Raw genomic sequence first — 24,504 nt, 5'->3', positions numbered from 1 at the left:
CAAGAACAGTTCAGAATCTGGGTGTTGGTAGATTTAGGAAAATTAAAAATACCTATGCTAAAACCTCACCAACGTGTGCAAGTACAGAAAAGACTTGAATCCGTATAAAATCTACATTTAATTTTATAGTAGTTTTATTTTCCAGTATATAACCAAGGCACAAATTGTATATGTAACAAAATATTGTTGGGTGGCAGAGAGCTCTTTGATGTCCTTTATATAATGAGTAGATCCAAAGAGTTTGTAATTAAGTCACCTAATTATTTAGCACCTTAAATATGTTGTTGATTAGATATTAATACAGATGTTTATAAAACAGTTATTTTTATCTCTTAAGTAGATTTATCTCAGGTATCCTGAATATATCATTTCTTAGCAAACTCTTATTTTTCTAGATAAAAAAAGAGCTTAACTATTATTTTTTTGCAACCTAAATATTGATGGTATTTAAGTTTAGTGAGGTATTCCCTGTAGTTTTTATGTTCTAATTCTTTTGATTGTTTTGGATATCTCTGAAAAAATTAGGCCAAGGAGGTATTCATTGTTTTTTTAAATTTAATTTTAATTTATTTTTTTGTATGTCCCAGGCTGCTTTATTTAAGAATAAATGATGAGTGATGAGTGATGAGTAATGGGATTAAAAACAACAGTATACTTGAACTTCTCCTTCCCTCCAACTAATTCCCCCCAAATTCCCTGCCCCCACAAATACCCTTTGTATTCCCAAATTCTTTCTTAATGAAGAACTTAATCCCAAAACCCTGGAACAAACTCCAGGTTCTCTTTCCCTAGCTCTCCCTCTTCCTCTGGCCCCCATTCCTGGGAAGGGCTGGCATCTCAGTTTGAGTGCAAGGGAGAGCCCAGAGTGGTGACAGACAGAGAGGGGAAGGCTTCACCCTCTGAGGGACTGAGGAGTACAACGTAGTGAAGTGAGGGCCCCCATAGCCTGGGGTACCAAAATGGGGTCCTGGTGCCAGAGGAAAGGATACTCGTGCCCTGAGAAAGGGGACCCAGCAGCCTCAGAATCCTCTCATTTTAATAGTCAGTGCCCCAAGCCAGGGGTCTGGAAAATTTCATTGTTTTTTATTAAACTGTTAACGACATATAATAGGTGAAAAATCCTCAACTACTGAGATTATGCAATGTGTACATTTCAGTTTTTTGCTATTATTACTTCTATAGGCCAGATGAAGACTAAGCATGTCATAATATAGTGTCTTGAATATCTGATGAAGATTCTGAATAGTGTGTTTTTAATATGTGGGCACTAAGTATACTATAAAATATTTATTTTATTGTAATTACTTACGATTTTTACCCTACATTAGTTTGTATTCCAAGAAAGTATATGTAAAAATAGAAGCTGGCAGTCAGATAGAAGTTGAAATGTGGGATTTGGATGTTTGTCAATTTTAGATGTGTAACTTTTTTATCTTTTACTTCATTGAGGAAATTTTTTTTCTTTTTAATTTTAGTAAAAAATCCCAGAAGTGGGATGAAATGAACATCCTGGCGACATATCATCCAGCAGACAAAGACTATGGTTTGATGAAAATAGATGAACCTAGCACTCCTTACCATAGGTAATGTTTTGTTGATTCATTCCTTTTTTACTTCCTTTTTGCATTCTATACGAGCTTCTGGATAACAGCTGATTTAAGTTTCTGTTTGATTTTATAGTTGTTACTAGAGCACGAGTCAATAACCCAAATGCATATTTGTGTATAATAGTATAAGTAATATATCACTTTATTTTATTTTTTTAAAGATTTCATTTTTTTGTGAGAGAGAGAGCGAGCGAGCATACATACACACAAGCAGGGGGAGCAGCAGGCAGAGGGAGAAGCAGGCTCCTCGCTGAGCCAAGAGCCTGATGCAGAACTCGATCTCCGATCCCTGGGATCGTGATTTGTGCCAAAGGCAAATCCTTAACCACTGAGCCACCCAGGCGTCCCAGTAACAAGTAACTTTTAAAACTTGGGGATCTAGGGGTACCTGGGTAGCTCTGTTGGTTAAGCGTCTCTTGATTTAGGCTCAGGTCATGATCTCAGGGTCGTGAGATCAGGCTCCACACTGGGCATGGAACCTGCTTAAGAGTCTCTCTTGCTCACTCTGCCCCTCCCCACCCCCCCTTAAGGAAAAATTGAGAATCCATTTTTTTTTTAAGATTTTATTTATTTTTTTGACAGATAGAGATCACAAGTAGGCAGAAAGGCAGGCAGAGAGAGAGGGGAAGGGAAGCAGGCTCCCTGCTGAGAAGAGAGCCCAATGCGGGGCTCCATCCCAGGACCCCGGGATCATGACCTGAGCCGAAGGCAGAGGCTTAACGCACTGAGCCACCCAGGCGCCCCGAGAATCCATTTTGTACATTATAATTGTAGTAACTGTTTATTTGCTGTAACTCCGTGGTCCCTAGCCACTAATGATACACACAGATTAATGACTTTTGCCTTCCTTAAAATAATCTATTTATAAAAAGGAAGATGAGGGTTGGGCTTATTTCCTTTCTAAGAAACTGGGAGCTTATTCAATCTGTGCAGAAAGGGATAACTTCAGCTTTTTTAAACCCATTCAAAGACAAGTGGTCATTACTATTGTTACATGTCCTTATTTTTAAACTTATGTAATATTATAGTTCAGATAATTACATTGTGATTATTGGCAGTTTTTGCCTTCCAAAATTGTTTTAATGAATTATAAAATTATAGTGTGTGGCAATAATTAGTATGAAGACAAAAGTAATGTACCAGGAAGCATTATGAGAAGATAGAGATTCTAAGTAATAGAAATACCTAATTCAGACTGTGCCTTAATTTGTATTGAAAAAGATTTCCAGGAATGAAATATTTTGTCTAGGAAGGAAGGTAACATAAATCCAGGAGTTACTGTTAAAATAGAGTTAAGGAAGTCTGTATTTTGAATCAGTGGATGAAAACTTTGGAAGGTAAGTTGAAATAACTTATACCTTGTTGATAGCAAAAACAGTAAAAACAAGGATAAGTATGAAGATTTTGACAAAGGTAGAAATAATGAAATAGGTACAGGTGCCAAAACTCGGAACACTAATAAGACTTGAGGGAAGAAATGGACATAACATTTATGAAAAGTTTATACCCTTATTTTTCTCCTAATTACAAGAATGTATGTAAAAAAAATTTTTTTTTAATTATTTTATTTGTCAGGCACAGCGAGAGAGGGAACACAAGCAGTGGTAGTGAGAGAGGGAGAAGCACGCTTCCCGCAGAGCAAGCAGCCCAGTGTGGGGCTCGATCCCAGGACTCTGGGACCATGACATGAGCTAAAGGCAGACGCTTAATGACTGAGCTCCCCAGGCCCCGCAGAAGCCACAGTCAGGGCTTTTTTCCTTTTCAGTAATGGTGGTAGATAGATATTCCTTCCTTATCTGTTGGTTGGAAATACCTATCTGACAAGAATTAAAATTGAACATAACTCAAAAAGTTGTAGGCATTATTTTTAGATTGTTTATCTTTAAAATATAATAAATCTGAATGTATTTATCTGGTACTTTTTTTCCCCTTTACCTTACCCATATCCTTCCTCTGGGAGTTGCCAAAGTTATTTGGTTCCTAAGTAATTGAAGCCTTATGTATGTACAGGTACATGTACTCAGCTTTTATCAATTTAGTGCTCAATTTTACCAGTTTCTTTCATGGTCTTTTTTTTTAAGAGTTTTGTTTAGTAGAAAGATCGTGTTATACTATGTAAGAATTTCACAGTTAGTATACAGAAGTTATTAATGCTTTTATATATACATATATATGTATATACATACACATAAATACAATTTGCCTATAAATTTTATAATATAGAGTTGTCTATAAGAGTTCTACAAATTGATAACCTCCCGTGGAAAAAAATGCATCATCAAAACTATAGCACTTTTTAAACTTGTCTCTTCAACTAACCAGAAAAGATATAAATCAGTATTTTTTAAATATAGGTGACTTCTTTTTTTTTTTTTTTTTTAAGATTATTTATTTATTTATTTGACAGAGATCACAAGTAGGCTGAGAGACAGGCAGAGAGGGAAGGGGGAAGCAGGCTCCCCGCCGAGCAGAGAGCCCGATGCGGGGCTCCGATCCCAGGACCCCGGGATGCTGACCCGAGCCGAAGGCAGAGGCCCAACCCACTGAGCCACCCAGGTGCCCCTGACTTCTGCTTTTATATACCTTTCAGTGGCCTGAGAATTAAATATGCTCATGTTTGCAATTAAGTGGGGAGAAAATTTTATATTAGAGGATAGATTGGGAAAGCTAATAGCTTTTAAATGCCCTGAATTAGATCTTTAGGATCTAATAATGGTATTTTACCTAGCCTTATGTCTGCATGGATCATTTGTTTCTGTCTTCTTCTAAAACCAGACAGTGGTTTTGGTTTTGTTTTTGTTTTCCTACATATTTGTTCCCTCTCACTGGATGGAATAATTGAAGTTTTTAAATTTTTTACAAATGATTCAAGTTCTTAATATTTATTTTCATGGTCACAGTAGTGGTTTTTAAAAATCATTTGGAGGGTTTTCTTGATTGGTGCTGTATTTTCAAATACTTGCGTGGAATAGAAACAATTTGAAATTAAGCCTCCGGGCACTTGGATGGCTCAGTTGGTTAAGCATCTGCCTTTGGCTCAGGTCAGGATCCCGGGGTCCTGGGATCAAGCCCTGTATCAGAAGAGAGCCTGCTTCTCCCTTTCCCTCTGCTTCTCCCCCTGCTTGTGCTCTCTGTGTCAAATAAATAAAATCTTTTGGGGCGCCTGGGTGGCTCAGTGGGTTAAAGCCTCTGCCTTTGGCTCAGGTCATGATCTCAGGGTCCTGGGATCGAGCCCCACATTGGGCTCTCTGCTCAGCGGGGAGCCTGCTTCCCTTCCTCCCTCTCTCTCTCTCTGCCTGCCTCTCTGCCTACTTGTGATCTCTATCTGATAAATAAAATCTTTTTAAAAAATAAATAAATAAAAAAAATAAAATAAAATCTTTAAAAAAATTAAATTAAACCTCAGATAGAACAACAGAGCTATAAATATGTTGATACTATAACTTAATCAATAGAATTATGGTTCTCTACCTTATTTTTCTGCTTGAAAAATAATGGTTTAGGTATTAATTGTAATGTGCTTTTCGTTCTAGTATGGTAGGTGATGATGAAGATGCACTGAGTGATTCAGAAACCAATGAAGCCCTGACCCCAGATATCTTAGCTAAGAAGTAAGTACTGATGACTATGAAGTATTTTCGCTTACACATTTTCACTTGTTTTTAATTGTGCAGAGTTAAAGGCATTCTGCTGTACTTGTACAAATGTAAAAAAGCATGAGCTAAGTTTATTTGGATTTCTTATAGCAAACTTTATAGTCTTGTTTCTAGATTAAAATCAAGGTGTACAGGTAGCAGAAAGAGTACTAGAGCCTGGTACACAGATTCCTTGGGTCAATCCCCTATGGTTTTGTATTTTTGTTATTGGTGTTGTTTTTAATTAATATCTTATGTTTTAAAGTAAGATGGTACATCTGGCTGGCTCAGTCAGAAGAGCATGCGACTCTTGGTGTTGTGAGTTTGAGCCCCCACATTGGGTCTACACCTAGAGATTACACAAAAATAACTGGGTTCATAAACAAAAACTATTTCTTGCTGTTCATTGATTTCTTTCACCTTCCACTGTTCTTATTGCTTACTGGTTTCTATGCTCATTCCTACTTTCTTGCTTTTTATTTTCCTCATCAGGTTATAGCTGGCATAGTAATGATCTTTAAATGTTTTTATAAGACTGGAGAGTTGAATGAATGAGACACTCAATAAAAGAATATCACAGTGTTGATTTCTTTGTAAATGATTGTTGTGTAGATTAGCTGCTGCTGAAGGCTCAGAGCCAAAGTATCGGGTTCATGAACAAGCAAGCAGTGAAGATGAGGATAGTGACCTCTCACCTGAAGAACAAGGTAGTTGATTTCCTTTACTGCTTTCAGCACTGTGCTAATAATTTTTGCTTAAATAAATTCATTATTCGAAGGTTTTCAAGTGGTTTTCCTTTTGGGGAAATGGATGGTGGGAGGTTAGGGAGCAACATATTTATAATTCAGATTCTACTTACATGGGTTTAGTGGATAACAGTTTCCCTCCCCCTGCACACAAATACCACCTTCCTTGATTTCAAGAATTTGGGAAAGTATTACCATCTTTTAAGTAATTATCGTTTCTTTCTTTGTACTTTTTTCTTCTTTTTTACTGTTTGATACAGGGTAGATGCTCAGTAAATAGTAATGCTTTTGGTGTCAGTGAGTGTTTGGATGATCTTAAAATGGATAGCAGTAAGAGCTAATTTACCAATTGCTTGTGCTTTTTCTGTTTTAAAACAGTAATGAAACTTACCAGATGAACCAAGATGGTCATATGTAGAGTGATCTTTTTTAGGTCCCATTGAATAAAAAAAGAACAGTGATGTCATATGCAAGAAGATAAAAGAGCCTTTTCAGCAGGGTTGGAAGAGGCTCTTGTAGTCCACACAGTACACACACAGTTAAGGCATTGCTACTTGCTCATGGTTTTTGTTATTTCAAGTAACAGTGGTTATCTGTGGAGGTAAGAGGAAAAGGAAGATATTTTATCTTGTTGCTTTTTACACTCTTTGAACCATGTGAATGTACAGTCTTTTCAAGAATTAAAATTGTTTATATAGTTTTTTAAAACTAGTTTTAAAAGGAAAAACCAAGCGTATGTATAGGAAAAAAGATGCAAGAAAAACAGAAACACATCTTCACAAAAAAGAAAAAGAGTTAGTGGTATACTTGAAGCCTTGAAATGTGGATGTTAAGAAGTTCAGAAACTGGGCACCTGGGTGGCTCAGTGGGTTAAAGCCTCTGCCTTTGGCTCAGGTCATGATCCCAGGGTCCTGGGATCGAGCCCTGCATCGGGATCTCTGCTCAGCAGGGAGCCTGCTTCCTTCTCTCTCTGCTTGCCTCTCTGTCTACTTGTGATCTCTGTCTGTCAAATAAATAAATAAAATCTTTAAAAAAAAAAAAGTTCAGAAACTTCAGAACTGCGATTCTGAATATTTGCTAGGTAATGGTCAGAATCTTCATCAGGTGTAGCTCCTAAGGTATAATTTGCTACTCCTGTCATCTTCAGAATACAGCTTATTCAACAAATTGTGATGGTCTGAGCCTAATTGTTGTATGAGACAAAAAAAAAAAATGTATATGTAGCCTAATCCCAAGTTATATTGTAGGTCTTGTCTCCTCAGTGACTTCCTAACTTATCCAAAAATAAATTCCAAAGACCCTTGAAAACTGTTTCAAATATAAGTTCTTGGGGCGCCTGGGTGGCTCAGTGGGTTAAAGCCTCTGCCTTCGGCTCGGGTCATGATCCCAGGGTCCTGGGATCGAGCCCCGCATTGGGCTCTCTGCTCAGCGGGGAGCCTGCTTCCTCCTCACTCTCTGCCTGCTTCTCTGCCTACTTGTGGTCTCTGTCTGTCAAGTAAATAATAAAATAAAATCTTAAAAAATATATATATATATAAGTTCTTTCTGGAGCTGGTTTCCTCATTATTCTCTTAAAAACATGATCTATTGAGAACAGGAATTTGTTATTAGCCTATATTGTCAGTTTTCATTAAAGGATTTCCGCCCCCCCCCCAGATTGTAGTACCATGAATTAGCCAGCAGGGGGAACAATTTGGTTACAAGTTCAAAAGTTCAAGTCCTTCTAGTAGAGTTACTGACTCCTATGGGTGTTCATTGCTTTTATTTTATTTTTTTAAAATATTTTTATTTATTTATTTGACAGACTGAGATCACAAGTAGGCAGAGAGGCAGGCAGAGAGAGAGGAGGAAGCAGGCTCCCTGCGGAGCAGAGAGCCTGATGTGGGGTTCGATCCCAGGACCTTGGGATCATGACCTGAGCCGAAGGCAGAGGCTTTAACCCACTGAGCCACCCAGGCGCCCCTCTTTATTGCTTTTAAACAAACAAACAAACAAAAAATACATATCTGAAAGTCCTTGTTTATTGATAGAAATTCTTGGAAAAAATTATGTCTTGTAACTTATAGTATAACAATTAAGATATTGGCAGTGGAGTCAGACAAATCAGTTTGTACTCCAGGAATGTCAGGTGTCTAATTTGTAATTTCTCTGAGCCTCAGTTTCTTCATTTCAAATTGGGATCTATAAAAATATTCAGAGGTATTGTGAGTACTAAATGATATAAAGAATTTAAAGCACTTAACTCTGATTCTATCATATTGTATGTGTTCAGTAAATAATAACTTTTAATGATTTAAATAATTGGTGTATTCTCCGTTATTTTATAGAATAGTTAAAAAAAAAGTATAAAAAAGGGAATTTGCTTGTGAAGTTCACATGGAGAGTTGATTATTGTTAGAACCAGGCCTAAAATCTTAACATCTTTGTGCTCTTTGTAGTATGTTGCTCTACCATACAAGGATTACAGGTAAAATGAACATAAATAGTTAAAGAAGATTGAGAACACTTGTATTAGCCTCTTTCTACAAAATGAATATATTGTATGTTTTAAACTTATATAAAGCATTTTGAGTATTCTAAAATTAGAAAATATCTATAACAAAACCAAGTTCAGCATCTCTTAGGATTAAAAATAAATAATTTTCTTAGACTGTAAATATTATTCACCAAAGAGAAATACTATAATGTCAACTTCTAGGAATAAAAAACTGTAAATTAAAACAGCATCATGGGGGCACCTTGATGATTCAGTTGGTTTAGCAGCTGACTCTTGATCTCAGCTCAGGTCTTGATCTCAGGGTTGTGAGTTCAACCCCTGCCTTGGGCTCCAGACTCAGGGTGGAGCCTACATATATACATACATACATAGTACCAACATAGTACATAAATAAACACACAGCATCATGGTCTCTTTTCCTTTCAGAGCAACAAAGGTTAAAAAGAATGAGTTTCTTTGGGTGTGAATGTGGAGAATAAGTTATTTATGTACTGTTGGTGGGCATGAAAATGGTCTGGCTTTTCTGGAGGGCAGTATGGCAAAATATGAGCCAGAAGTTTTAATTTTTTTTTTTTTTTTTTTCTCAACAGAGGGAGATCACAAGTAGGCAGAGAGGCAGGCAGAGAGAGAGAGGAGGAAGCAGGCTCCCCGCCAAGGAGAGAGCCCGATGTGGGGCTCGATCCCAGGACCCTGGGATCATGACCCGAGCCGAAGGCAGAGGCTTTAACCCTCTGAGCCACCCAGGGGCCCCTGCGCCAGAAGTTTTAAAGGAAAATGATACCCTTTGATTTAGCAATTCAGTTTCCCAGAGTCTATTCCAATGTTTTGTAAACATTATTGACTAAGTCTTCCATGTTATATATGTATGCATAAATTATAAAAAGAAAAATTTCACAAAACCGTACTCACCTTTATTATGTGTAATGCATTCCAGTTTATTCTGTTTTATTTCATTTTTTAAAAAATACCCATTAAAGGGGGCGCCTGGGTGGCTCAGTGGGTTAAAGCCTCTGCCTTCGACTCAGGTCATGGTCCCAGGGTCCTGGGATGGAGCCTTGCATCAGGCTCTCTGCTCAGTGGGGAGCCTGCCTCCCCCTCTCTGCCTGCCTCTCTGCCTGCTTGTGATCTCTCTCTCTGTCAAATAAATAAATAAAATATTTTTTAAAAATACCCATTAAAGAATCCTGATACACAATTTGAAAAAACACTAGTTTATATTGAGAAAATAATAGAAACAAAGCGCAGAATGTATGTGTATAAAAACATGAAAATACATAGAGGGAGATTAGAAATTTTTCCCCAAGAATAGAGGATTAAATAGTCACTCAATACTTTATAACCGTTTAAAAATTATATAAATCTGCTATGTACATGGTGGAATTTTTTACTATATCTTCATATACTTAATTGTCTAAACTCTGAATCATTTTAGCATGAAAGAAAGGGTCATATTGTACTTCCTCAGGTGGTGGGCATAAACTGAACCTTGCCTGGGCGAACAGGGACATACAGTAATTGTAACTATATAGTAAGTGAAAAAACATCATATAGAAAAATATAGGAGTTATTTTTAGAAAAATTTCTAGAAAAAATTATAAAATCATAAAATATTAATGGTTAATTTCTGAGTGAGTATTGCAGTACTGGAGGCAGTCAGAACCATTTTTTAAAATTCATTATTGAAATACGATTGATGTTACATTGGTTTTCAGATGTACAATGTATTGATCAAACAATTTTGTACATTATTCAGTGTTTATCATATGTATAGTCACCATCTGTCACCATATAATAAACAGTGTTATTACAATATTATTGATTATCCTCCCTAAGTTGTACTTTACATCTCCATGACTTATTTATTTGGTCACTGGAAGTTTGTAAAACCATTTTTTTGTTTGTTTTTTAATATTGGTTTTTACATCATTTGAATACTTGAAAGGCATCACTAAAAATTAAGTCATGAGGATTTGGTCTTTTTATTGGCCTCTTTTTTCAGTTTTACTTCCCTCTACCATATGGTATTCTCAAACAGTAAGACAAATCATAAAAGTAATTCGTAAGTAGAAAAGAAGAAAGATGCCTGGCAAGATCTTGGTCATTTGAAACAAATGTTTATGGAATACTGAGTTGGTGGTCTCAGAACTTTCCTTTTCCCAACCCAAATAGAGGCTGAAAAGAACAATAAATGCCTGCTTTTGAAACAAATTTAAGTGTAAGTCATCTGTGAGTATAGATGGTTATAAAAACTGAGAGGGAATTAAAGGAGATTGAGAAAGTACTTTGAATAGCCTTATGCAGAGATTTCTCTATGCTTTTTGGCATTAAAATACTTTTATGAACATAATAAAACTATGATAAATGAATTTTAATGCTCTTGTTTGACAAACGGGTGGCAATTTTATGTCATCCCCCCTTTTATTTACCAGTCTAAGAAATATTAAAATCTTAGAACTACTTCTACAAAAATAGTCTTTAAATGCTGTTAATAAAATATGATCAGTTATGCTGATTTGCTGCTAACCTATGTTTCTGTGATGAACACTATACATGAAAGAATAGTCTAGGATTACTTCACTGTGCCTTATAACAGCTTTTTCTTAAAATTACTCTGGGAATGAGGTTACGTTTTAACTAGCAGTGTTTTAAATCACTGCAGTTTCTTCATGGATAATGAGAATTTTTATTTATTTATTTATTTATTTGCTAGTAAGAATTCTTTTTTTGAAGACTTTATTATTTATTTGAGAGAGAGAGTACGAGTAACTGGGAGAGGTAGGGGGGAGAAGCAGGCTCCTGGCTGAGCAGGGAGCCCCATGAGAGACTCAATCCCAAGACCCTGGGATCATGACCTGGGCCAAAGGCAGAGATATTCAAGTGCCTGAGCCACCCAGGCACCCTGCTAAAAAGAATTTTTCAGGGAATTTGTAATTAATTATAAAACTGGAAGACTTGAAAATACTGAGATTACCCCACAGTTCCTTGACCCGAAGTTAAGCATGCTAATTGTTGAGTCTTATTTTCTGTGCATATGTATACACATGCATGCAGACTTTTTAAATGACATATACATGGTGTATGTAGATTGTTTTTCTCCCTTGTTTAAAAAAAAAAAAAAGCTTTTTTACAATTTTTAACAAGTGTAGCTCATTTTCAACTCTTTCTGGAGATTTTTCTTATGTCTTTAAATTTTCTTCACAAATTTAACTACTGGTGGTTTTTAGTCCTATTTTCCTAGTAAGATGTATTGAACCATCTAAAAGCAGAGGTGTGCAGACTTTCTGTAAAGGGCCAGATTTAGGTTTTTCTGTAAAAAAAAAAACAAACTATTTTAGGTTTTATGGCTCATGTGGTCTTGATTGCACCTACTCGACGCTGCTATAAGCATTATAGAACCAAATGAGCACAATCATGTTCCAATAAGTTTTTTTTTAATTTTTTTTTTTTAAATTTATTTGGCAAACAGAGATCACAGGTAGACAGAGAGGCAGGCAGAGAGGGGGCGGGAAGCCGACTCCCTTCTGAGCAGAGAGCCCGATGCGGGGCTTGATCCCAGGACCCTGAGATCATGACCTGAGCGGAAGGCAGAGGCTTAACCCACTGAGCCACCCAGATCCCCCAAAGTGGTTTTTTTTTTTTAGATTTTATTTATTTGAGAGAGCGTGCACATGCGGAGAGGGGAGGGGCAGAGGGAAAGGGAGAAGCAAACTTCCCACTGAGCAGAGAGCCCTACCCTGGATCCCAGGACCTGAGCTGAAGCAGATGCTTAACCGCTTAACTGATTGAGCCCCCCAGGACACCCCCAATAATAGTTTATTTACCAAACAGAGCAGGCTGTATTTTCCTAATCTTTGAGGACTTCCTAAGCCTACTTTTTGTATCTTACAGAAAAAAAGCGACAGTTTGAAATGAAAAGGAAGCTTCACTACAATGAAGGACTGAATATTAAATTAGCTAGACAATTAATTTCAAAAGACCTACATGATGATGAGGAAGACGAAGAAATGTCAGAGACTGCAGCTGAAGAAAGCATGAACATGGAAGAGTTAAATCAAGGTTAGATGTTTCTGAAATTTTCATGGAGACTTGTAGTTCTTTGTGCCTAAATAACATACTTTATTTTGCTTTACATGTTTGGAGAAGCTCAGAAAATTTTTTTTGAAATTCACTTAAATTTATTATGCCAAACTTTCTAAAATCTCAGCCCCTGTGGCCAATATCAAAATAAAGTTTTTATGCCCAGAGTTGTTTTGATTTAAGACCATATGTATATGGGGGTTTTGTTTACTTAGCTTAAGGAGTGATGTTTGTCTTCACATTAAGTTGTATTTTGTTTTTGATGTTTCAGATTATATTCTATCTGTCATACCAATCTAAATTAAGGTTTAAACTTTCTAAAAGAAGCACGCTTTTAATTTGGAAGATTTGTTCTTAACGTCCTTTCAAGTAGAGTATGTCATATCTTTCTGATGTTGACTCTTTTGACTACTGGATTGACAAAAATACTTGTCTGATTTTTGTTTTTAAGTCTTGGACAGTTAGCCCTTGCAACCTGCCAACTGTTAATCCATCATAGTTAATAGACTTTATTTTTTTAATTAAATTCTGGTATTTAATGAGGATGAATCTTCTGTACTGCTAATGCAGATTTTGTGCCCATTTACCTACTCTTTGTACTTGAAAACTGATGCTTTGTACTTGAAAACTGGAGATGTAACTTTATTTGTTGTGCCTCAGATGGTTAAGCCTTAAGAAAGTAAATCACTATATATATATATTATTGTTTTGGTGCGCGTATATGAAGTATGAATGATTCTGTGATAGAACCTAATGACTGTCTCATTTAATACCCTAATTATAATATTTTTTATTCCCTATTAAGCTTTTGCCTTTTGTTTCATACAGCATTTCACTTCCATTTTATTCACCATGGGTTGTTTTTTTTTTTTTTAGTTTATATTTAACTGAACAAACTTCATTTTAAGTAATTAGTGTTACATGTCTCCCTCTTCCTCTTTTAAAGTTTATTATCCATTTTTAGGTGACATACCCTAATCAGTCTCTGTTTCCCATTTACCTATAACTTGGTGATTTATTTTAATGTATTCAAAGTGAATGTTTCTTTGGTTATAACTTTTCATCAATTTCTCCTCAGACTTTTTTTTTTTTAAGATTTTATTCACTTGACAGAGACACCACGAGAGAGGGAACACAAGCAGGGGGAGTGGGAGAAGGAGAAGCAGGCTTCCCGCTGAGCAGGGAGCCGGATGCAGGGCTTGATCCCAGGACCCTGGAATCACAACCTGAGCCGGAGGCAGACGCTTAACGACTGAGCCACCCTGGCGCTCGTACTCAGACTTTTAATATCAGTTCTTGGTGACTCTGGCACGAGGAATGTCCTTCATTTGCTGGAAATTTGCATCAGTAACACTGTGTCAGAGATTAAAAGGATTTTTTTTTAAGATTTATTTGTTTACTGAGGGGGTGGGGAGAGGCAGATGTGGAGAGTCTTTTTTTTTCTCCAGTGTTCCAAGATTCATTGTTTATGCACCACACCCAGTGCTCCATGCAATACGTGCCCTCCTTAGTACCCACCACCAGGCTCACCTAACGCCCACCCCCCCCAAAACCCTCAGTTTGTTTCTCAGAGTCCACAGTCTCTCACAGTTTGTCTCCCCCTCCAATTTCCCCCAATTCACTTTTCCTTTTCTTCTCTGTGTTATTCCTTATGCTCTACAAATAAGTGAAACCATATGATAATTGACTCTCTCTGCTTGACTTATTTCACATAGTATAATCTCCTCCACTCCCATTCATGTTGATATAAAAGTTGGGTATTCATCCTTTCTCATGGAGGCATAATATTCCATTGTATATATAGACCATATCTTCTTTATCCATTCATCTGTTGAAGGGCATCATGGCTCTTTCCACAGTTTGTCAATTGTGGCCATTGCTGCTTTGAAGATTGGGGTACAGATGGCCCTTCTTCTTACTACCTGTGTATCTTTGGGGTAAATACCCAGTAGTGCAATTGCAGGGTCATAGGGTAGCTCTAATTTTAATCTCTTAAGGAATCTCCACACTGTTTTCCAAAGTGGTTGCACCAACTTGCATTCCCACCAACAGTGTAAAAGGGTTAGATGGGGAGAGAGTCTTAAGCAGACTCTGCTCTGAGGGTGGACCCAATGTGGGACTTGATCTCATGACCCTAAGATCATGGCCTGAGCTGAAACCAAGAGTTGGACACCTAACTAATTGTACCACCCAGGTGCCATGGAGTTCTTTTTCTTTAAGTCATGGCTTTTGAAAAATAATTCTGGCCTTTTGTCTATAATTGCTGGTAAGATATTAGATTTCACACATTTAGTTACATAAATAAATTTTTTTCTTTTAAATATAATAAATGAGGGGTGCCTGGGTGGCTCAGTGGGTTAAAGCCTCTGCCTTCGGCTCAGGTCATGATCTCAGGGTCCTGGGATCGAGCCCCGCATCGGGCTCTCTCCTCAGCAGGGAGCCTGCTTCCCACCCCACCTCTGCCTGCCTGTCTGCCTACTTGTGATCTCTGTCTGTCAAATAAATAAATAAAATCTTTAAAAATAAATAAATATAACAAATGATTAAAATTTGTGTTAGCTCAGTGCCTATTTTTTCTTCATTGGAGAAGTACTTTTTACACAGGAGTATATCTTCTTTAGGATCGATTCCACAAGGATAGAAAAAACTCTGTAATCAGGCTTAGGGAAGTCAGTTCCTTATTTGTACTCTACTCTTTTTGAGCCCTTAAAAAAAAAAAATTTACCAGCTTTTAAAATCTCCAGGTTCTCTGTAGCCCATTACTTCATGAACATTGTCATTTTCCTCCTCTCCCCAACCTCTGCCCATCCTCATCTGTTTTATTGCTGTTTTTGTAAAAAGAAAAGTAGCGTGTTTAGACGCTAAGGAAATATTTTCTTGTTTTGAGATCTTTTAATAACTTTGGATATTTGAGTTGTCTTAACTGCTGCTTGTGACTTATTCACAGAAATGTTTAATCTGAAACCTTTTGTCCCAATACTAAGTAGATACTCTTGTTTTGGTCTTTAGAATATTTAGGAGGTATACTAATTCTTTTATGTCACTAATCAGCCTACATCATATATACCTTATTTGTTTTTTAGGTTTTTATATTTATTATCCGTGGCAGTAAAAGGGGACTTTAGCTCAGGTAGTTCCAAGGTTGGCAATACACATTAAATTATATTGACTTGTTTTCCTTTTATTTTTGCAGGATCTACTACAAGTGACCAACTGCAAAACAAATCACAGAGTTCATAGAAAAGATTTGTCAGCACTGTAATTGTCAGATACAGACCCTGTTCCTATAATACACTGCTTCTTGTTCTCAACAATTCATGACTTAAGTACCAAAATGCGTACCAGTTATTATATATTGCCAAGAATTAAATGACTTTCAAGACTAATTAGACTGAAAATGCCTAATTGATACATATATTCTTGTGCCTAGTACTTCACCACAAATATAGCATAATGTCATCAGTCCAAAACTACATTACTTTTGTAAGAACACTGGTTAATTTGTATATTATATAGCTTTTTATGCTTTAGAGGTTAAAATAATATCTTTTGGGGGGATCTAATTTATTTTCTTCACTTCTAGATGTGATAGCTCTTATAAAAAGTGGGGTTTTTTTAAAATCATAATCCAGTTGGAATAGCAGATTATATAAGCTGGTAATACTCAGTCTGAACAGTATTTTAACATGTGTCTTCAACTTGATTTGTCTGTTTAATTGAAAAGGATCATAAGAGTAACTGTTGGCGTTTTCTGGCCTACTATCTCTAAAATTCCCCTTGAGTTTCTTTATGTTTACAAGGACAGGATTGACTTTTTCCTCATCAAAACTAGCTTTTTTCACAAATAAATTACCAGGTTAAACTTGCAGGAACATCTGCTCTGCTTTTGTACACTCCATGGGCAGACTTTCAGATCAGTTTTTTAAATAAATACAATTCTGATACAGTCTCAACATTCCCTTTATATACCTGTCTTAACCTCCTGCCTTTGTTTCTTACTTCTTTCCACATATACACACACAGCTCTTTACCTTTAAAAAGGGTAATAAAGATGGTCATGGAATTAGGAACTCTTCTTTCTCTCACATATTCTATCATTTGCTGCTACAATGAAATGTTTATTTGACTATCAATGCCTATTAGTTCTTCTAATGTATGGAGAAAGTTGAACAGCAGCCATACTATAGACAGAAAATACAATTCAACTGTGGAATTTCTACACCTCTCTGATTTATAGCTTGCTAATTAAATTGCTATAATTAGTTTATTGTTTGACTTGATTAGACCTTAGAAAACAGCTAGCAGGTTTTTTGCATGATGAGAGAATTGTGTGTAACCGGTGATATGATAGTTCCTGAATGTACAGACAGAATAACCCTGAACACTTTTTAATTTAAAAACTTTAAATAGTCCTGCTTTAAGGGAATATGATAATGTATACTACAAATGTGCTTTATTCTTCTAACACAGTAAGATCTGGATTTTTTTTCCTGAAATGAAGTGCAGTTCCTGTGTTAGTTTAGTGATAGTTTCATTTCTAGTCAATTATTTGTATCTTAATTTTTTTGTCAGTACCAAAAGAATTCATTATATGAACAGACTTTTAAAATAATTTCTGTATATTGTATATATGAAAGCTTTTATTGAACAGCTTATCTTCCACTTGCAAGTTTATGAAAATACCAATATGTCAAAATAAATAAAAAGTGGGAGAATTCTTTGCTGTTAGAAGAATGTGCTTTTTATTTTGAATGAGTTTTTTTTTTTAATGGGATCCAGTCAGAGTACTTCTAAACTATATAGTATTCTGACTGAAACTTACTAGCTCATTATGCCTCTGATTTATAAACAAAATAGTGTTTGTGTCTGCTTTTTGCTTTCTGAATTTAGAATGTTGAAGTATTCTTACTGGTTTAAATCCACTTCGGGGAATGTAAGTTGATACATATGTGTATACATATGTTCATGCACATAGACTTCTGTTTCTGGTGTTCTCATTTTGAGCTCTAAGAAAGTATGCATGTACTCTGTAGAAATAGCTGCTATATAGTGAAGAAAAGGTAAGACCTTTAACAACTGGTTTTGCTGTTTTCTACAAACTCAAAGGCAAACACTCATTTCTGGTTTCAGGAAGTACATAATTATATCAGAGGAGTAAGATGTAAAAAATGACATGCTCAGTAGAATTTTAGGTAGTCTTATGTAATTGAGTAAAACCATTTTCGTGTCATGAGTTCCTCACTGACATGTTATTGGACTATATAAAAAAATGAATATAATTCAAGTTAGATCTTCCTTTGGAGAAAGTTGTCTGTCAGTGTTCAGTTCTAGCCAAGATAGGTTTTTAGTCAACATCACTTCTGCTTAGTTTTTTTAGTATCTTTTTTTTGTTTGTTCATTTTTCAGTCTGAAATCGAGCAATGATGCTCTTTAAAATCTGAGACACATAATGGTATGAAAGATTGTTAAAATATTAATAACTTTAAATTGAATATTGAAGGAAAGTGCCATTTTCTCCAAATGTTCATAATTTTTTCCCCTTTAGGTTAGTAAACACATTATAAGAAACTATAGCAGTATGACAGTTTTCTTCCTGTGGGTTTTATTTTCTTGTTACCCACCTGTCTTAGGCCCATGTTCTGTTTACCACGTGTTCTGAATACCATGAGAGGTTCTTGGAGTATATTGTGGCAAACTAATTGTTTTGTTATACAAATGGTAACAAGAACACCATTTCTTGAAAACCTATTATTTGTTCTTGCCCATCATTGTGCTCAGTCTTTATTATTATCTGATCCTCAGAACAACCACACAAAGCAAATATTCTTAGTAATACTTTGTAGGGAGGAAAAAGCTCTTGGCCAAGTTATTCAGTCTCTCTTAAATGCTAAATGACGGGATTCAAATCCAGACCAACTAAATATGTTTTTTATCCATGCTTTTTTAGATACATAAAATTCCTTAGAGGTTGCACCTTACAAATAAACTTTATTTGGATTATTGATAAACATTGTGTGCTTGTAGGAATATTTTTCATGTGTTTGAGTTTTTATTTCTTGTTTTAAACTGAAAACTTGGTGGGACGCCTGGGTGGCTCAGTTGGTTAAGCATCTGCCTTCGATTCTGCTCAGGTCATGATCCCAGAGTTCTGGGATCAAGCCCTACATCTGGCTCGCTGCTCCGCAGGGTGCCCGCTTCTCCCTCTCCTACTCCCTCTGCTGTGTTCCTTCTCTAGCTCTGTCTTTCTCTGTCAAATAAATAAATAAAAGTCTTAAAAAAAAAAGAAAAGGGAGGGTTTGGGGCGCCTGGGTGGCTCAGTGTGTTAAGCCTCTGCCTTTGGCTCAGGTCATGATCCCCAAGTCCTGGGATCGAGCCCCGCATCAGGCTCCCTGCTGAGCGGGGATCATGGTTCTCCCTTTGCCCCTCACTCTGCTCATGTTCTCTCTCTCTCTCAAATAAATAAAATCTTTTAAAAAACAATAATTGTTGGGGTGCCTGGGTGGCTCAGTGGGTTAAGGCCTCTGCCTTCCGCTCAGTCTGAAGGATCTCAGGGTCCTGGGACCGAGCCCCACATCGGGCTCTCTGCTCAGCGGGGAGCCTGTTTCCCCCTCTCTCTGCCTGCTGCTCTGCCTACTTGTGATCTCTCTCTCAAATAAATAAATAAAATCTTAAAAAAAAAAAAGGTAAGGCTTGGTAGCTATAAGTGCACAGTATCTGTAGGTGGTATATAATTTGTTAAAATAAGACTTCAATTTTTTGCTGACTTATGGGATGCCTGGGTGGCCCAGTGGTTAAGCATCTGTCTTTGGCTCAGGTCATGATCCCGGGGTCTTGGGACTGAGTCCTGCATCGGGCTTCTTGTTCAGCAGGAAGCCTACTTCTCCCTCTGCCCACCGCTCCCCCTGCTTGTGTGCTCCCCCCTCCCTCAACAAATAAATAAATAACTTTTGGCTAACTTAGCAAGAAATGGTAAATTACATATCCGGGACAGATAAAGATGCGGTTGATGTGGTTGTTGTACTTTAATATTTTATAGATTTATATTTTATATATATACTTTAATATTTTTAAAATTGAAATATAGTTGACATATACGGTATTCTATTAGTTTTAGCTATACAACATAGTGATTTGTCATGTATACATTACAAAATGATCACTGCCATAAGTCTAGTTACAGTCTGTCACCATACGTTGTTATTACAATATTATTGTCTGTATTCGCTGTTGCTATACTTTACATCCCTGTGATTTACTATTTTATAACTGGAAATTTGTACCTCTTAATCCACTTCATCTCTTTTGCCCATCCACCTGTTCTCCCTGCTGGCAACTACCAATTCTCCATATTTATGAGTCTGTTTTTGTTTTGTTTGTTCATTTGTTTTGTTTTTTAGATTCTACATATGAAATCACAGTGTTTGTCGTTGGCTTATTTCACTTAGCATAATACCCTCTAGGTCCATTCATGTTGTCTCAGATGGCACGATTTCTTTTCTTTTTTTTTTTTATGGCTGATTAATAGTCCATTGTGCATATATACTGTATCTTTATCAGTTCATCTGTTGATGGACACATAGGTTGTTTCCCATATGTTGGCTATTGTAAGTAATGCTGAAGTAAACATAGGAATACATATATATTTTTGAATTCATGTTTCCATTTTCTTAGGTAAGTACCCAGAAGTGAAACATCTGGTGTTAACGTTTTTAACATTTTGAGGAACCTCCGTACTATCCATAGTTATTCATAGTGGCAGTACCAGTTTACCTTCCCACCAACAGTGCATAAGGTTTCCATTTTTCTACATCCTCATCAACGCTTGTTCTTCTCTTTTTTTTTCCCATTTCATTTTTTTAAGTTTTTATTTTAATTCCCATTAGTTATCATACCGTGTTATATTAGTTTCAGGTGTAAAATACAGTTATTCAGCAGTTCGCTATAAGTCGTTCTTGTCTTTTTGATACTAGCCATTCTGACTTGTGTGAGTTGATTTCTTACTATTTCTGATTTGTATTTTCCTGATAATTATTGATACTGAGGATCTCTTCTTGTGACTGTTGGCCATATGTATGTCTTCTTTGGATAAATGCTTATTTAGGTTCTCTACTTATTTTTTCTTTGAATTGATTGTTTTTTTGGTGTTGACTTGTGTGAGTTCTTTGTATATTTTGGATATTAAACCCTTATCAGATACATGATTTGTAAATATCTTCTTTAATTCCATAGGTTACCTTTACATTTTGGTGATGGTTTCTTTCACTATATAAAAAATTATTTTTGCTTTTGTTGCCCTTGCCTGAGGAGAGAAATAAAATATATATATCTGTCGCTAAGACCAATGTCCAGGAGTTTACTGCCTATGTTTTTTTTTCAGGAGTCTTACAGTTTCAAGTCTTACATTTAGTTCCCTAGTCCATTTTGAGTTTTTTTTTTTTTAATACGGTGTAAATAGTGATATAGTTTCATTGAATATTCCCCACTGTATATTTTTGCCTCCTTTTTAATAGATTAATTAACTCTGTAAGTGTGGGTTTATTTCTAGGTTCTCTATTCTGTTCTTTTTAACTGTGTGGATTTTTCTTTTTTGTGTGTGCCACTATTTGTAAGCGTGTCAATATCCTACTGTTTTGGTTACTAAAGCTTTATAATATAATTAGAAATCTGGAAGTGTGATTTGGTTGCATTGTTCTTCTAGCCTCTAGCTTTGTTCCCCCCCCCACCCACCCAGCATTGCTTTAGCTATTTGGGGTGTCTTGTGGTTCCACACAAATTTTAGAATTCTTCATTTTAGTTCTGTGAAAAATGCTACTGATATTTTGATAGGGATTGCACTGAATCTATAGATTGTTTTGGGTAATATGGACATTTTAGTAGTATTCCAATTCATGAGTGTGGTGTACCTATTTATTTATGTCATCTTCAGTTTCTTTTATCAGCATCTTACAGTTTTCAGAGTATAGGGCTTCCACCTCCTGGTTAAATTTATTTCTGTGTATTATATTCTTCTTCATGCAATTGTCAATGGAATTGTTTCTTAATTCCTGTTTCTGATAGTTAACAGTGTATTTAAATGCAGCATATTTGTGTATATTTTGTATTTTGAAACTTTACTGAATTCATTTATTCTGATATTTTTGTTGTGTGGAATCTTTAGGGTTTTCCATACATAGTATCATGTCATCTACAAATTGTGGCAGTTCTACTTCTTCCTTACCACTGTGGATGCTTTTATATCTTTTGTCTAATTGCTTTGGCTAGCACTGCTAGTACTATGTTGAATAAAAGTGGTAGGAGTGGACATTCTTATCTTGTTCTTGATTTTAGAGGAAAAGCTTTCAACTTTTTACTGTTGAGTGTGATGTTAACTTTGGGTTTGTTATAAATGACTTATTATGTTGAGGTATGTTTCCTCTATATCTACTTTTTTGAGAATTTTTATCATAAATGAATATTGAATTTTGTCTAATGCTTTTTCTGCATCTGTTGAGATGATCATGATATTCATCCTTCATTTTGTTAATGTTTTACATCACATTGATTTGCAGATATTAAACCCTCTTTGCATCCCTGAGATAAATGATCGTACTGTATGAATCTTTGAATGTATTGTTGAATTTTCTTTGCTAATATTTTGTTGAAGATTTTTGCATCAGTATTCATCATGGACATTGGCATCATGGACATCATGGACAGTATTCATCATGGACATTTCACTTTTATAGTATCTTTCTAGTTTTGGTATTAGGGCAATGTTAGCCTCATAGAACAAATCTGAAAGCATTCCTTCCTCTTGAGTTTTTTAAAATAGTTTGAGTAGGATAGGTATTACTAATTATTTTTGAAATATTTGGTAGAATTCACCTATGAAGCCATCTGGTCCAGGAGTTTTGTTTGTGGGGAGTTTTTTTGTTGTTACTGACTCAGTTTCATGGTTAGCGATCAGTCAGTTTAGATTTTCTATTTCTTCCTGATTCATTCTTGGAAGATTATATCTTTCTAGGAATTTATCCATTTCTTTTGTTCAGTTTGTTGACATCTAATTGTAGTAATCTCTTATAATCTTTTGTATTTCTGTGGTGTTGGTTGTAACTTCTTCATTTTTTACTTTGAGCTGTTTTTTTTTTTTTTTTTTCCCTTGATGAGTCTGGCTAAAGTTTATCAGTTTTGTTTGTTGTTTCAAAGAACTGGCTCTTACTTTCACTGATCTTTTATATTGCTTTTTCAGTTTTTCTTTCACTTATGTCCACCCTGATCTTTATTATTTCTTTCCTTCCACTAACTTTGGGCTTTGTTCTTTTTCTAGTTCCTTTAGGTGTTAAGGTTAGATTATTTTTCTTGTTTCTTGAGGTAGGTCTATAAGCTATGAACTTCCCTAGTAGAACTGCTTTTGCTACATCCCACAGATTTTAGAATGCTGTGTTTCTATTTTTACTTGCCTCTGGTATTTTTTTATTTCCTCCTTGATTTCTTCATTGACCCATTGGTTGTTTATTAGCATGTTGTTTAGCCTCCATGTGTTTTGTTTTTTCCATTTTTTGTTCTTGCAATTGATTTCTAGTTTCATACTGTTGTGGTTAGAAAAGATGCTTGATATGATTTAGATCTTAAAGTTATTGAGATTTATTTTGTAGCCTAGTTCGATCTTTCATGGAGAATGTTCCATGTGTACTTGAATGTGTATTCGACTGTTTGGGGATGGAATACTCTGTATATTATCTGTTAAGTCCATCTGGTCTAATGTGCCATTCAAGACCACTATATGCTTATTGATTTTTTTTGTCTTTTTTTGAAGATTTCATTTATTTATTAGAATGAGCATGAGCAGGAAGCGGGGTAGAGGGAAAGGCAGGGAGCCCCAACATGGGACTCAGTCTCAGGAACCTGGGATCATGACCTGAGCCGAAGGCAGACACTTAACTGACTGAGCCATCCAGGCATCCCTCCTTATTGATTTTCTGTCTGCATGATCTAACCACTGATTAAGTGGGGTGTTAAAGTCTCCTGCTATTACAGTTTACCCTGTATGTCTGTTAATATTTGCTTTCTACATTTAGGTGCTCCTTTTTGGGTGCATAGATACTGAAAATTGTTCTATCTTTTTAGATTGGTATCTTTATCATCATGTAATGCCCTTCTTTGTCTCTTGTTACAGTCTTTGTTTTAAAGTCTATTTTGGGGGCGCCTGGGTGGCTCAGTGGGTTAAGCCTCTGCCTTCGGCTCAAGTCATGATCTCAGGGTCCTGGGATGGAGCCCTGCATCGGGCTCTCTGCTCAGCAGGGAGCCTGCTTCCCCCTCTCTGCTTGCCTCTCTGTCTACTTGTGATCTCTGTCAAATAAATAAAATCTTAAAAAAAAAATAAAGTCTATTTTATCTGATAAAAGTATTGCTGTCCCAGCTTTATTTTTATTTCCATTTGTATGTAATATACATCTTTTTTTATCCCTTCACATTCAGTTTGTATGTGTCTTTAGGTCTGAAGTGAGTCTCTTGTAGGCAACATATAGGTAGGTCTTGGTTTTTTTTATTCAGTCATTTATCCTATGTTTGGGTTTTTTTTCTTTTTTTAATTGATTTTATAGCTACTGTTTTAATGAGCTGGCTGGAGTTAGGTTCTCTAACTTTCTGCCAAGAATGCTAACAGCTCCAACAAGTGTTGGGAAATGGGCCAGCGAGTAGAGAGGCCGTTTTTTAGGCATAGCACACCGTATCACTGACAAAATCACTTGTTGATTTTTCCTCAGGGGTGCTGACATGTTGCACAAAGTTCTTGAACATCTAGTTATACACCAGAGAAGTACATCAGATTGGATGTGTTTTGCCTATGGAGGAGCTGACATCTCAAGTCCACTTATGTTTAAAGTAATTATTGATAGGTGTGTGCTTTTTAAAAATAATTTTACATATATATACATACATATATATGTATTTTTTAGGTGTGT

The 24,504-nt window shown here is 36.0% G+C and overlaps 1 protein-coding gene across 1 annotated transcript in view; it reads left to right on the top strand.

Annotated features, from left to right (window-relative positions):
• Positions 1–18,587, top strand: part of PPP1R2 (protein phosphatase 1 regulatory inhibitor subunit 2) — a 28,819-nt gene extending 10,232 nt beyond the window's left edge. The window contains exons 2-6 of the mRNA XM_080828206.1: positions 1,476–1,583; positions 5,141–5,218; positions 5,855–5,949; positions 12,374–12,541; positions 15,756–18,587. Of these exons, the coding sequence (XP_080684332.1) occupies positions 1,476–1,583; positions 5,141–5,218; positions 5,855–5,949; positions 12,374–12,541; positions 15,756–15,802 (496 nt within the window). The 3' untranslated portion in view covers positions 15,803–18,587. The remainder of the gene's footprint in view (positions 1–1,475; positions 1,584–5,140; positions 5,219–5,854; positions 5,950–12,373; positions 12,542–15,755) is intronic.
• The last annotated feature ends 5,917 nt before the right edge of the window (positions 18,588–24,504 follow it).

This window comes from Martes martes, assembly GCF_963455335.1.
Source record: "Martes martes genome assembly, chromosome: 1".
Lineage (NCBI taxonomy): Eukaryota > Metazoa > Chordata > Mammalia > Carnivora > Mustelidae > Martes > Martes martes.
This window is presented reverse-complemented; position numbering and strand designations above follow the sequence as displayed.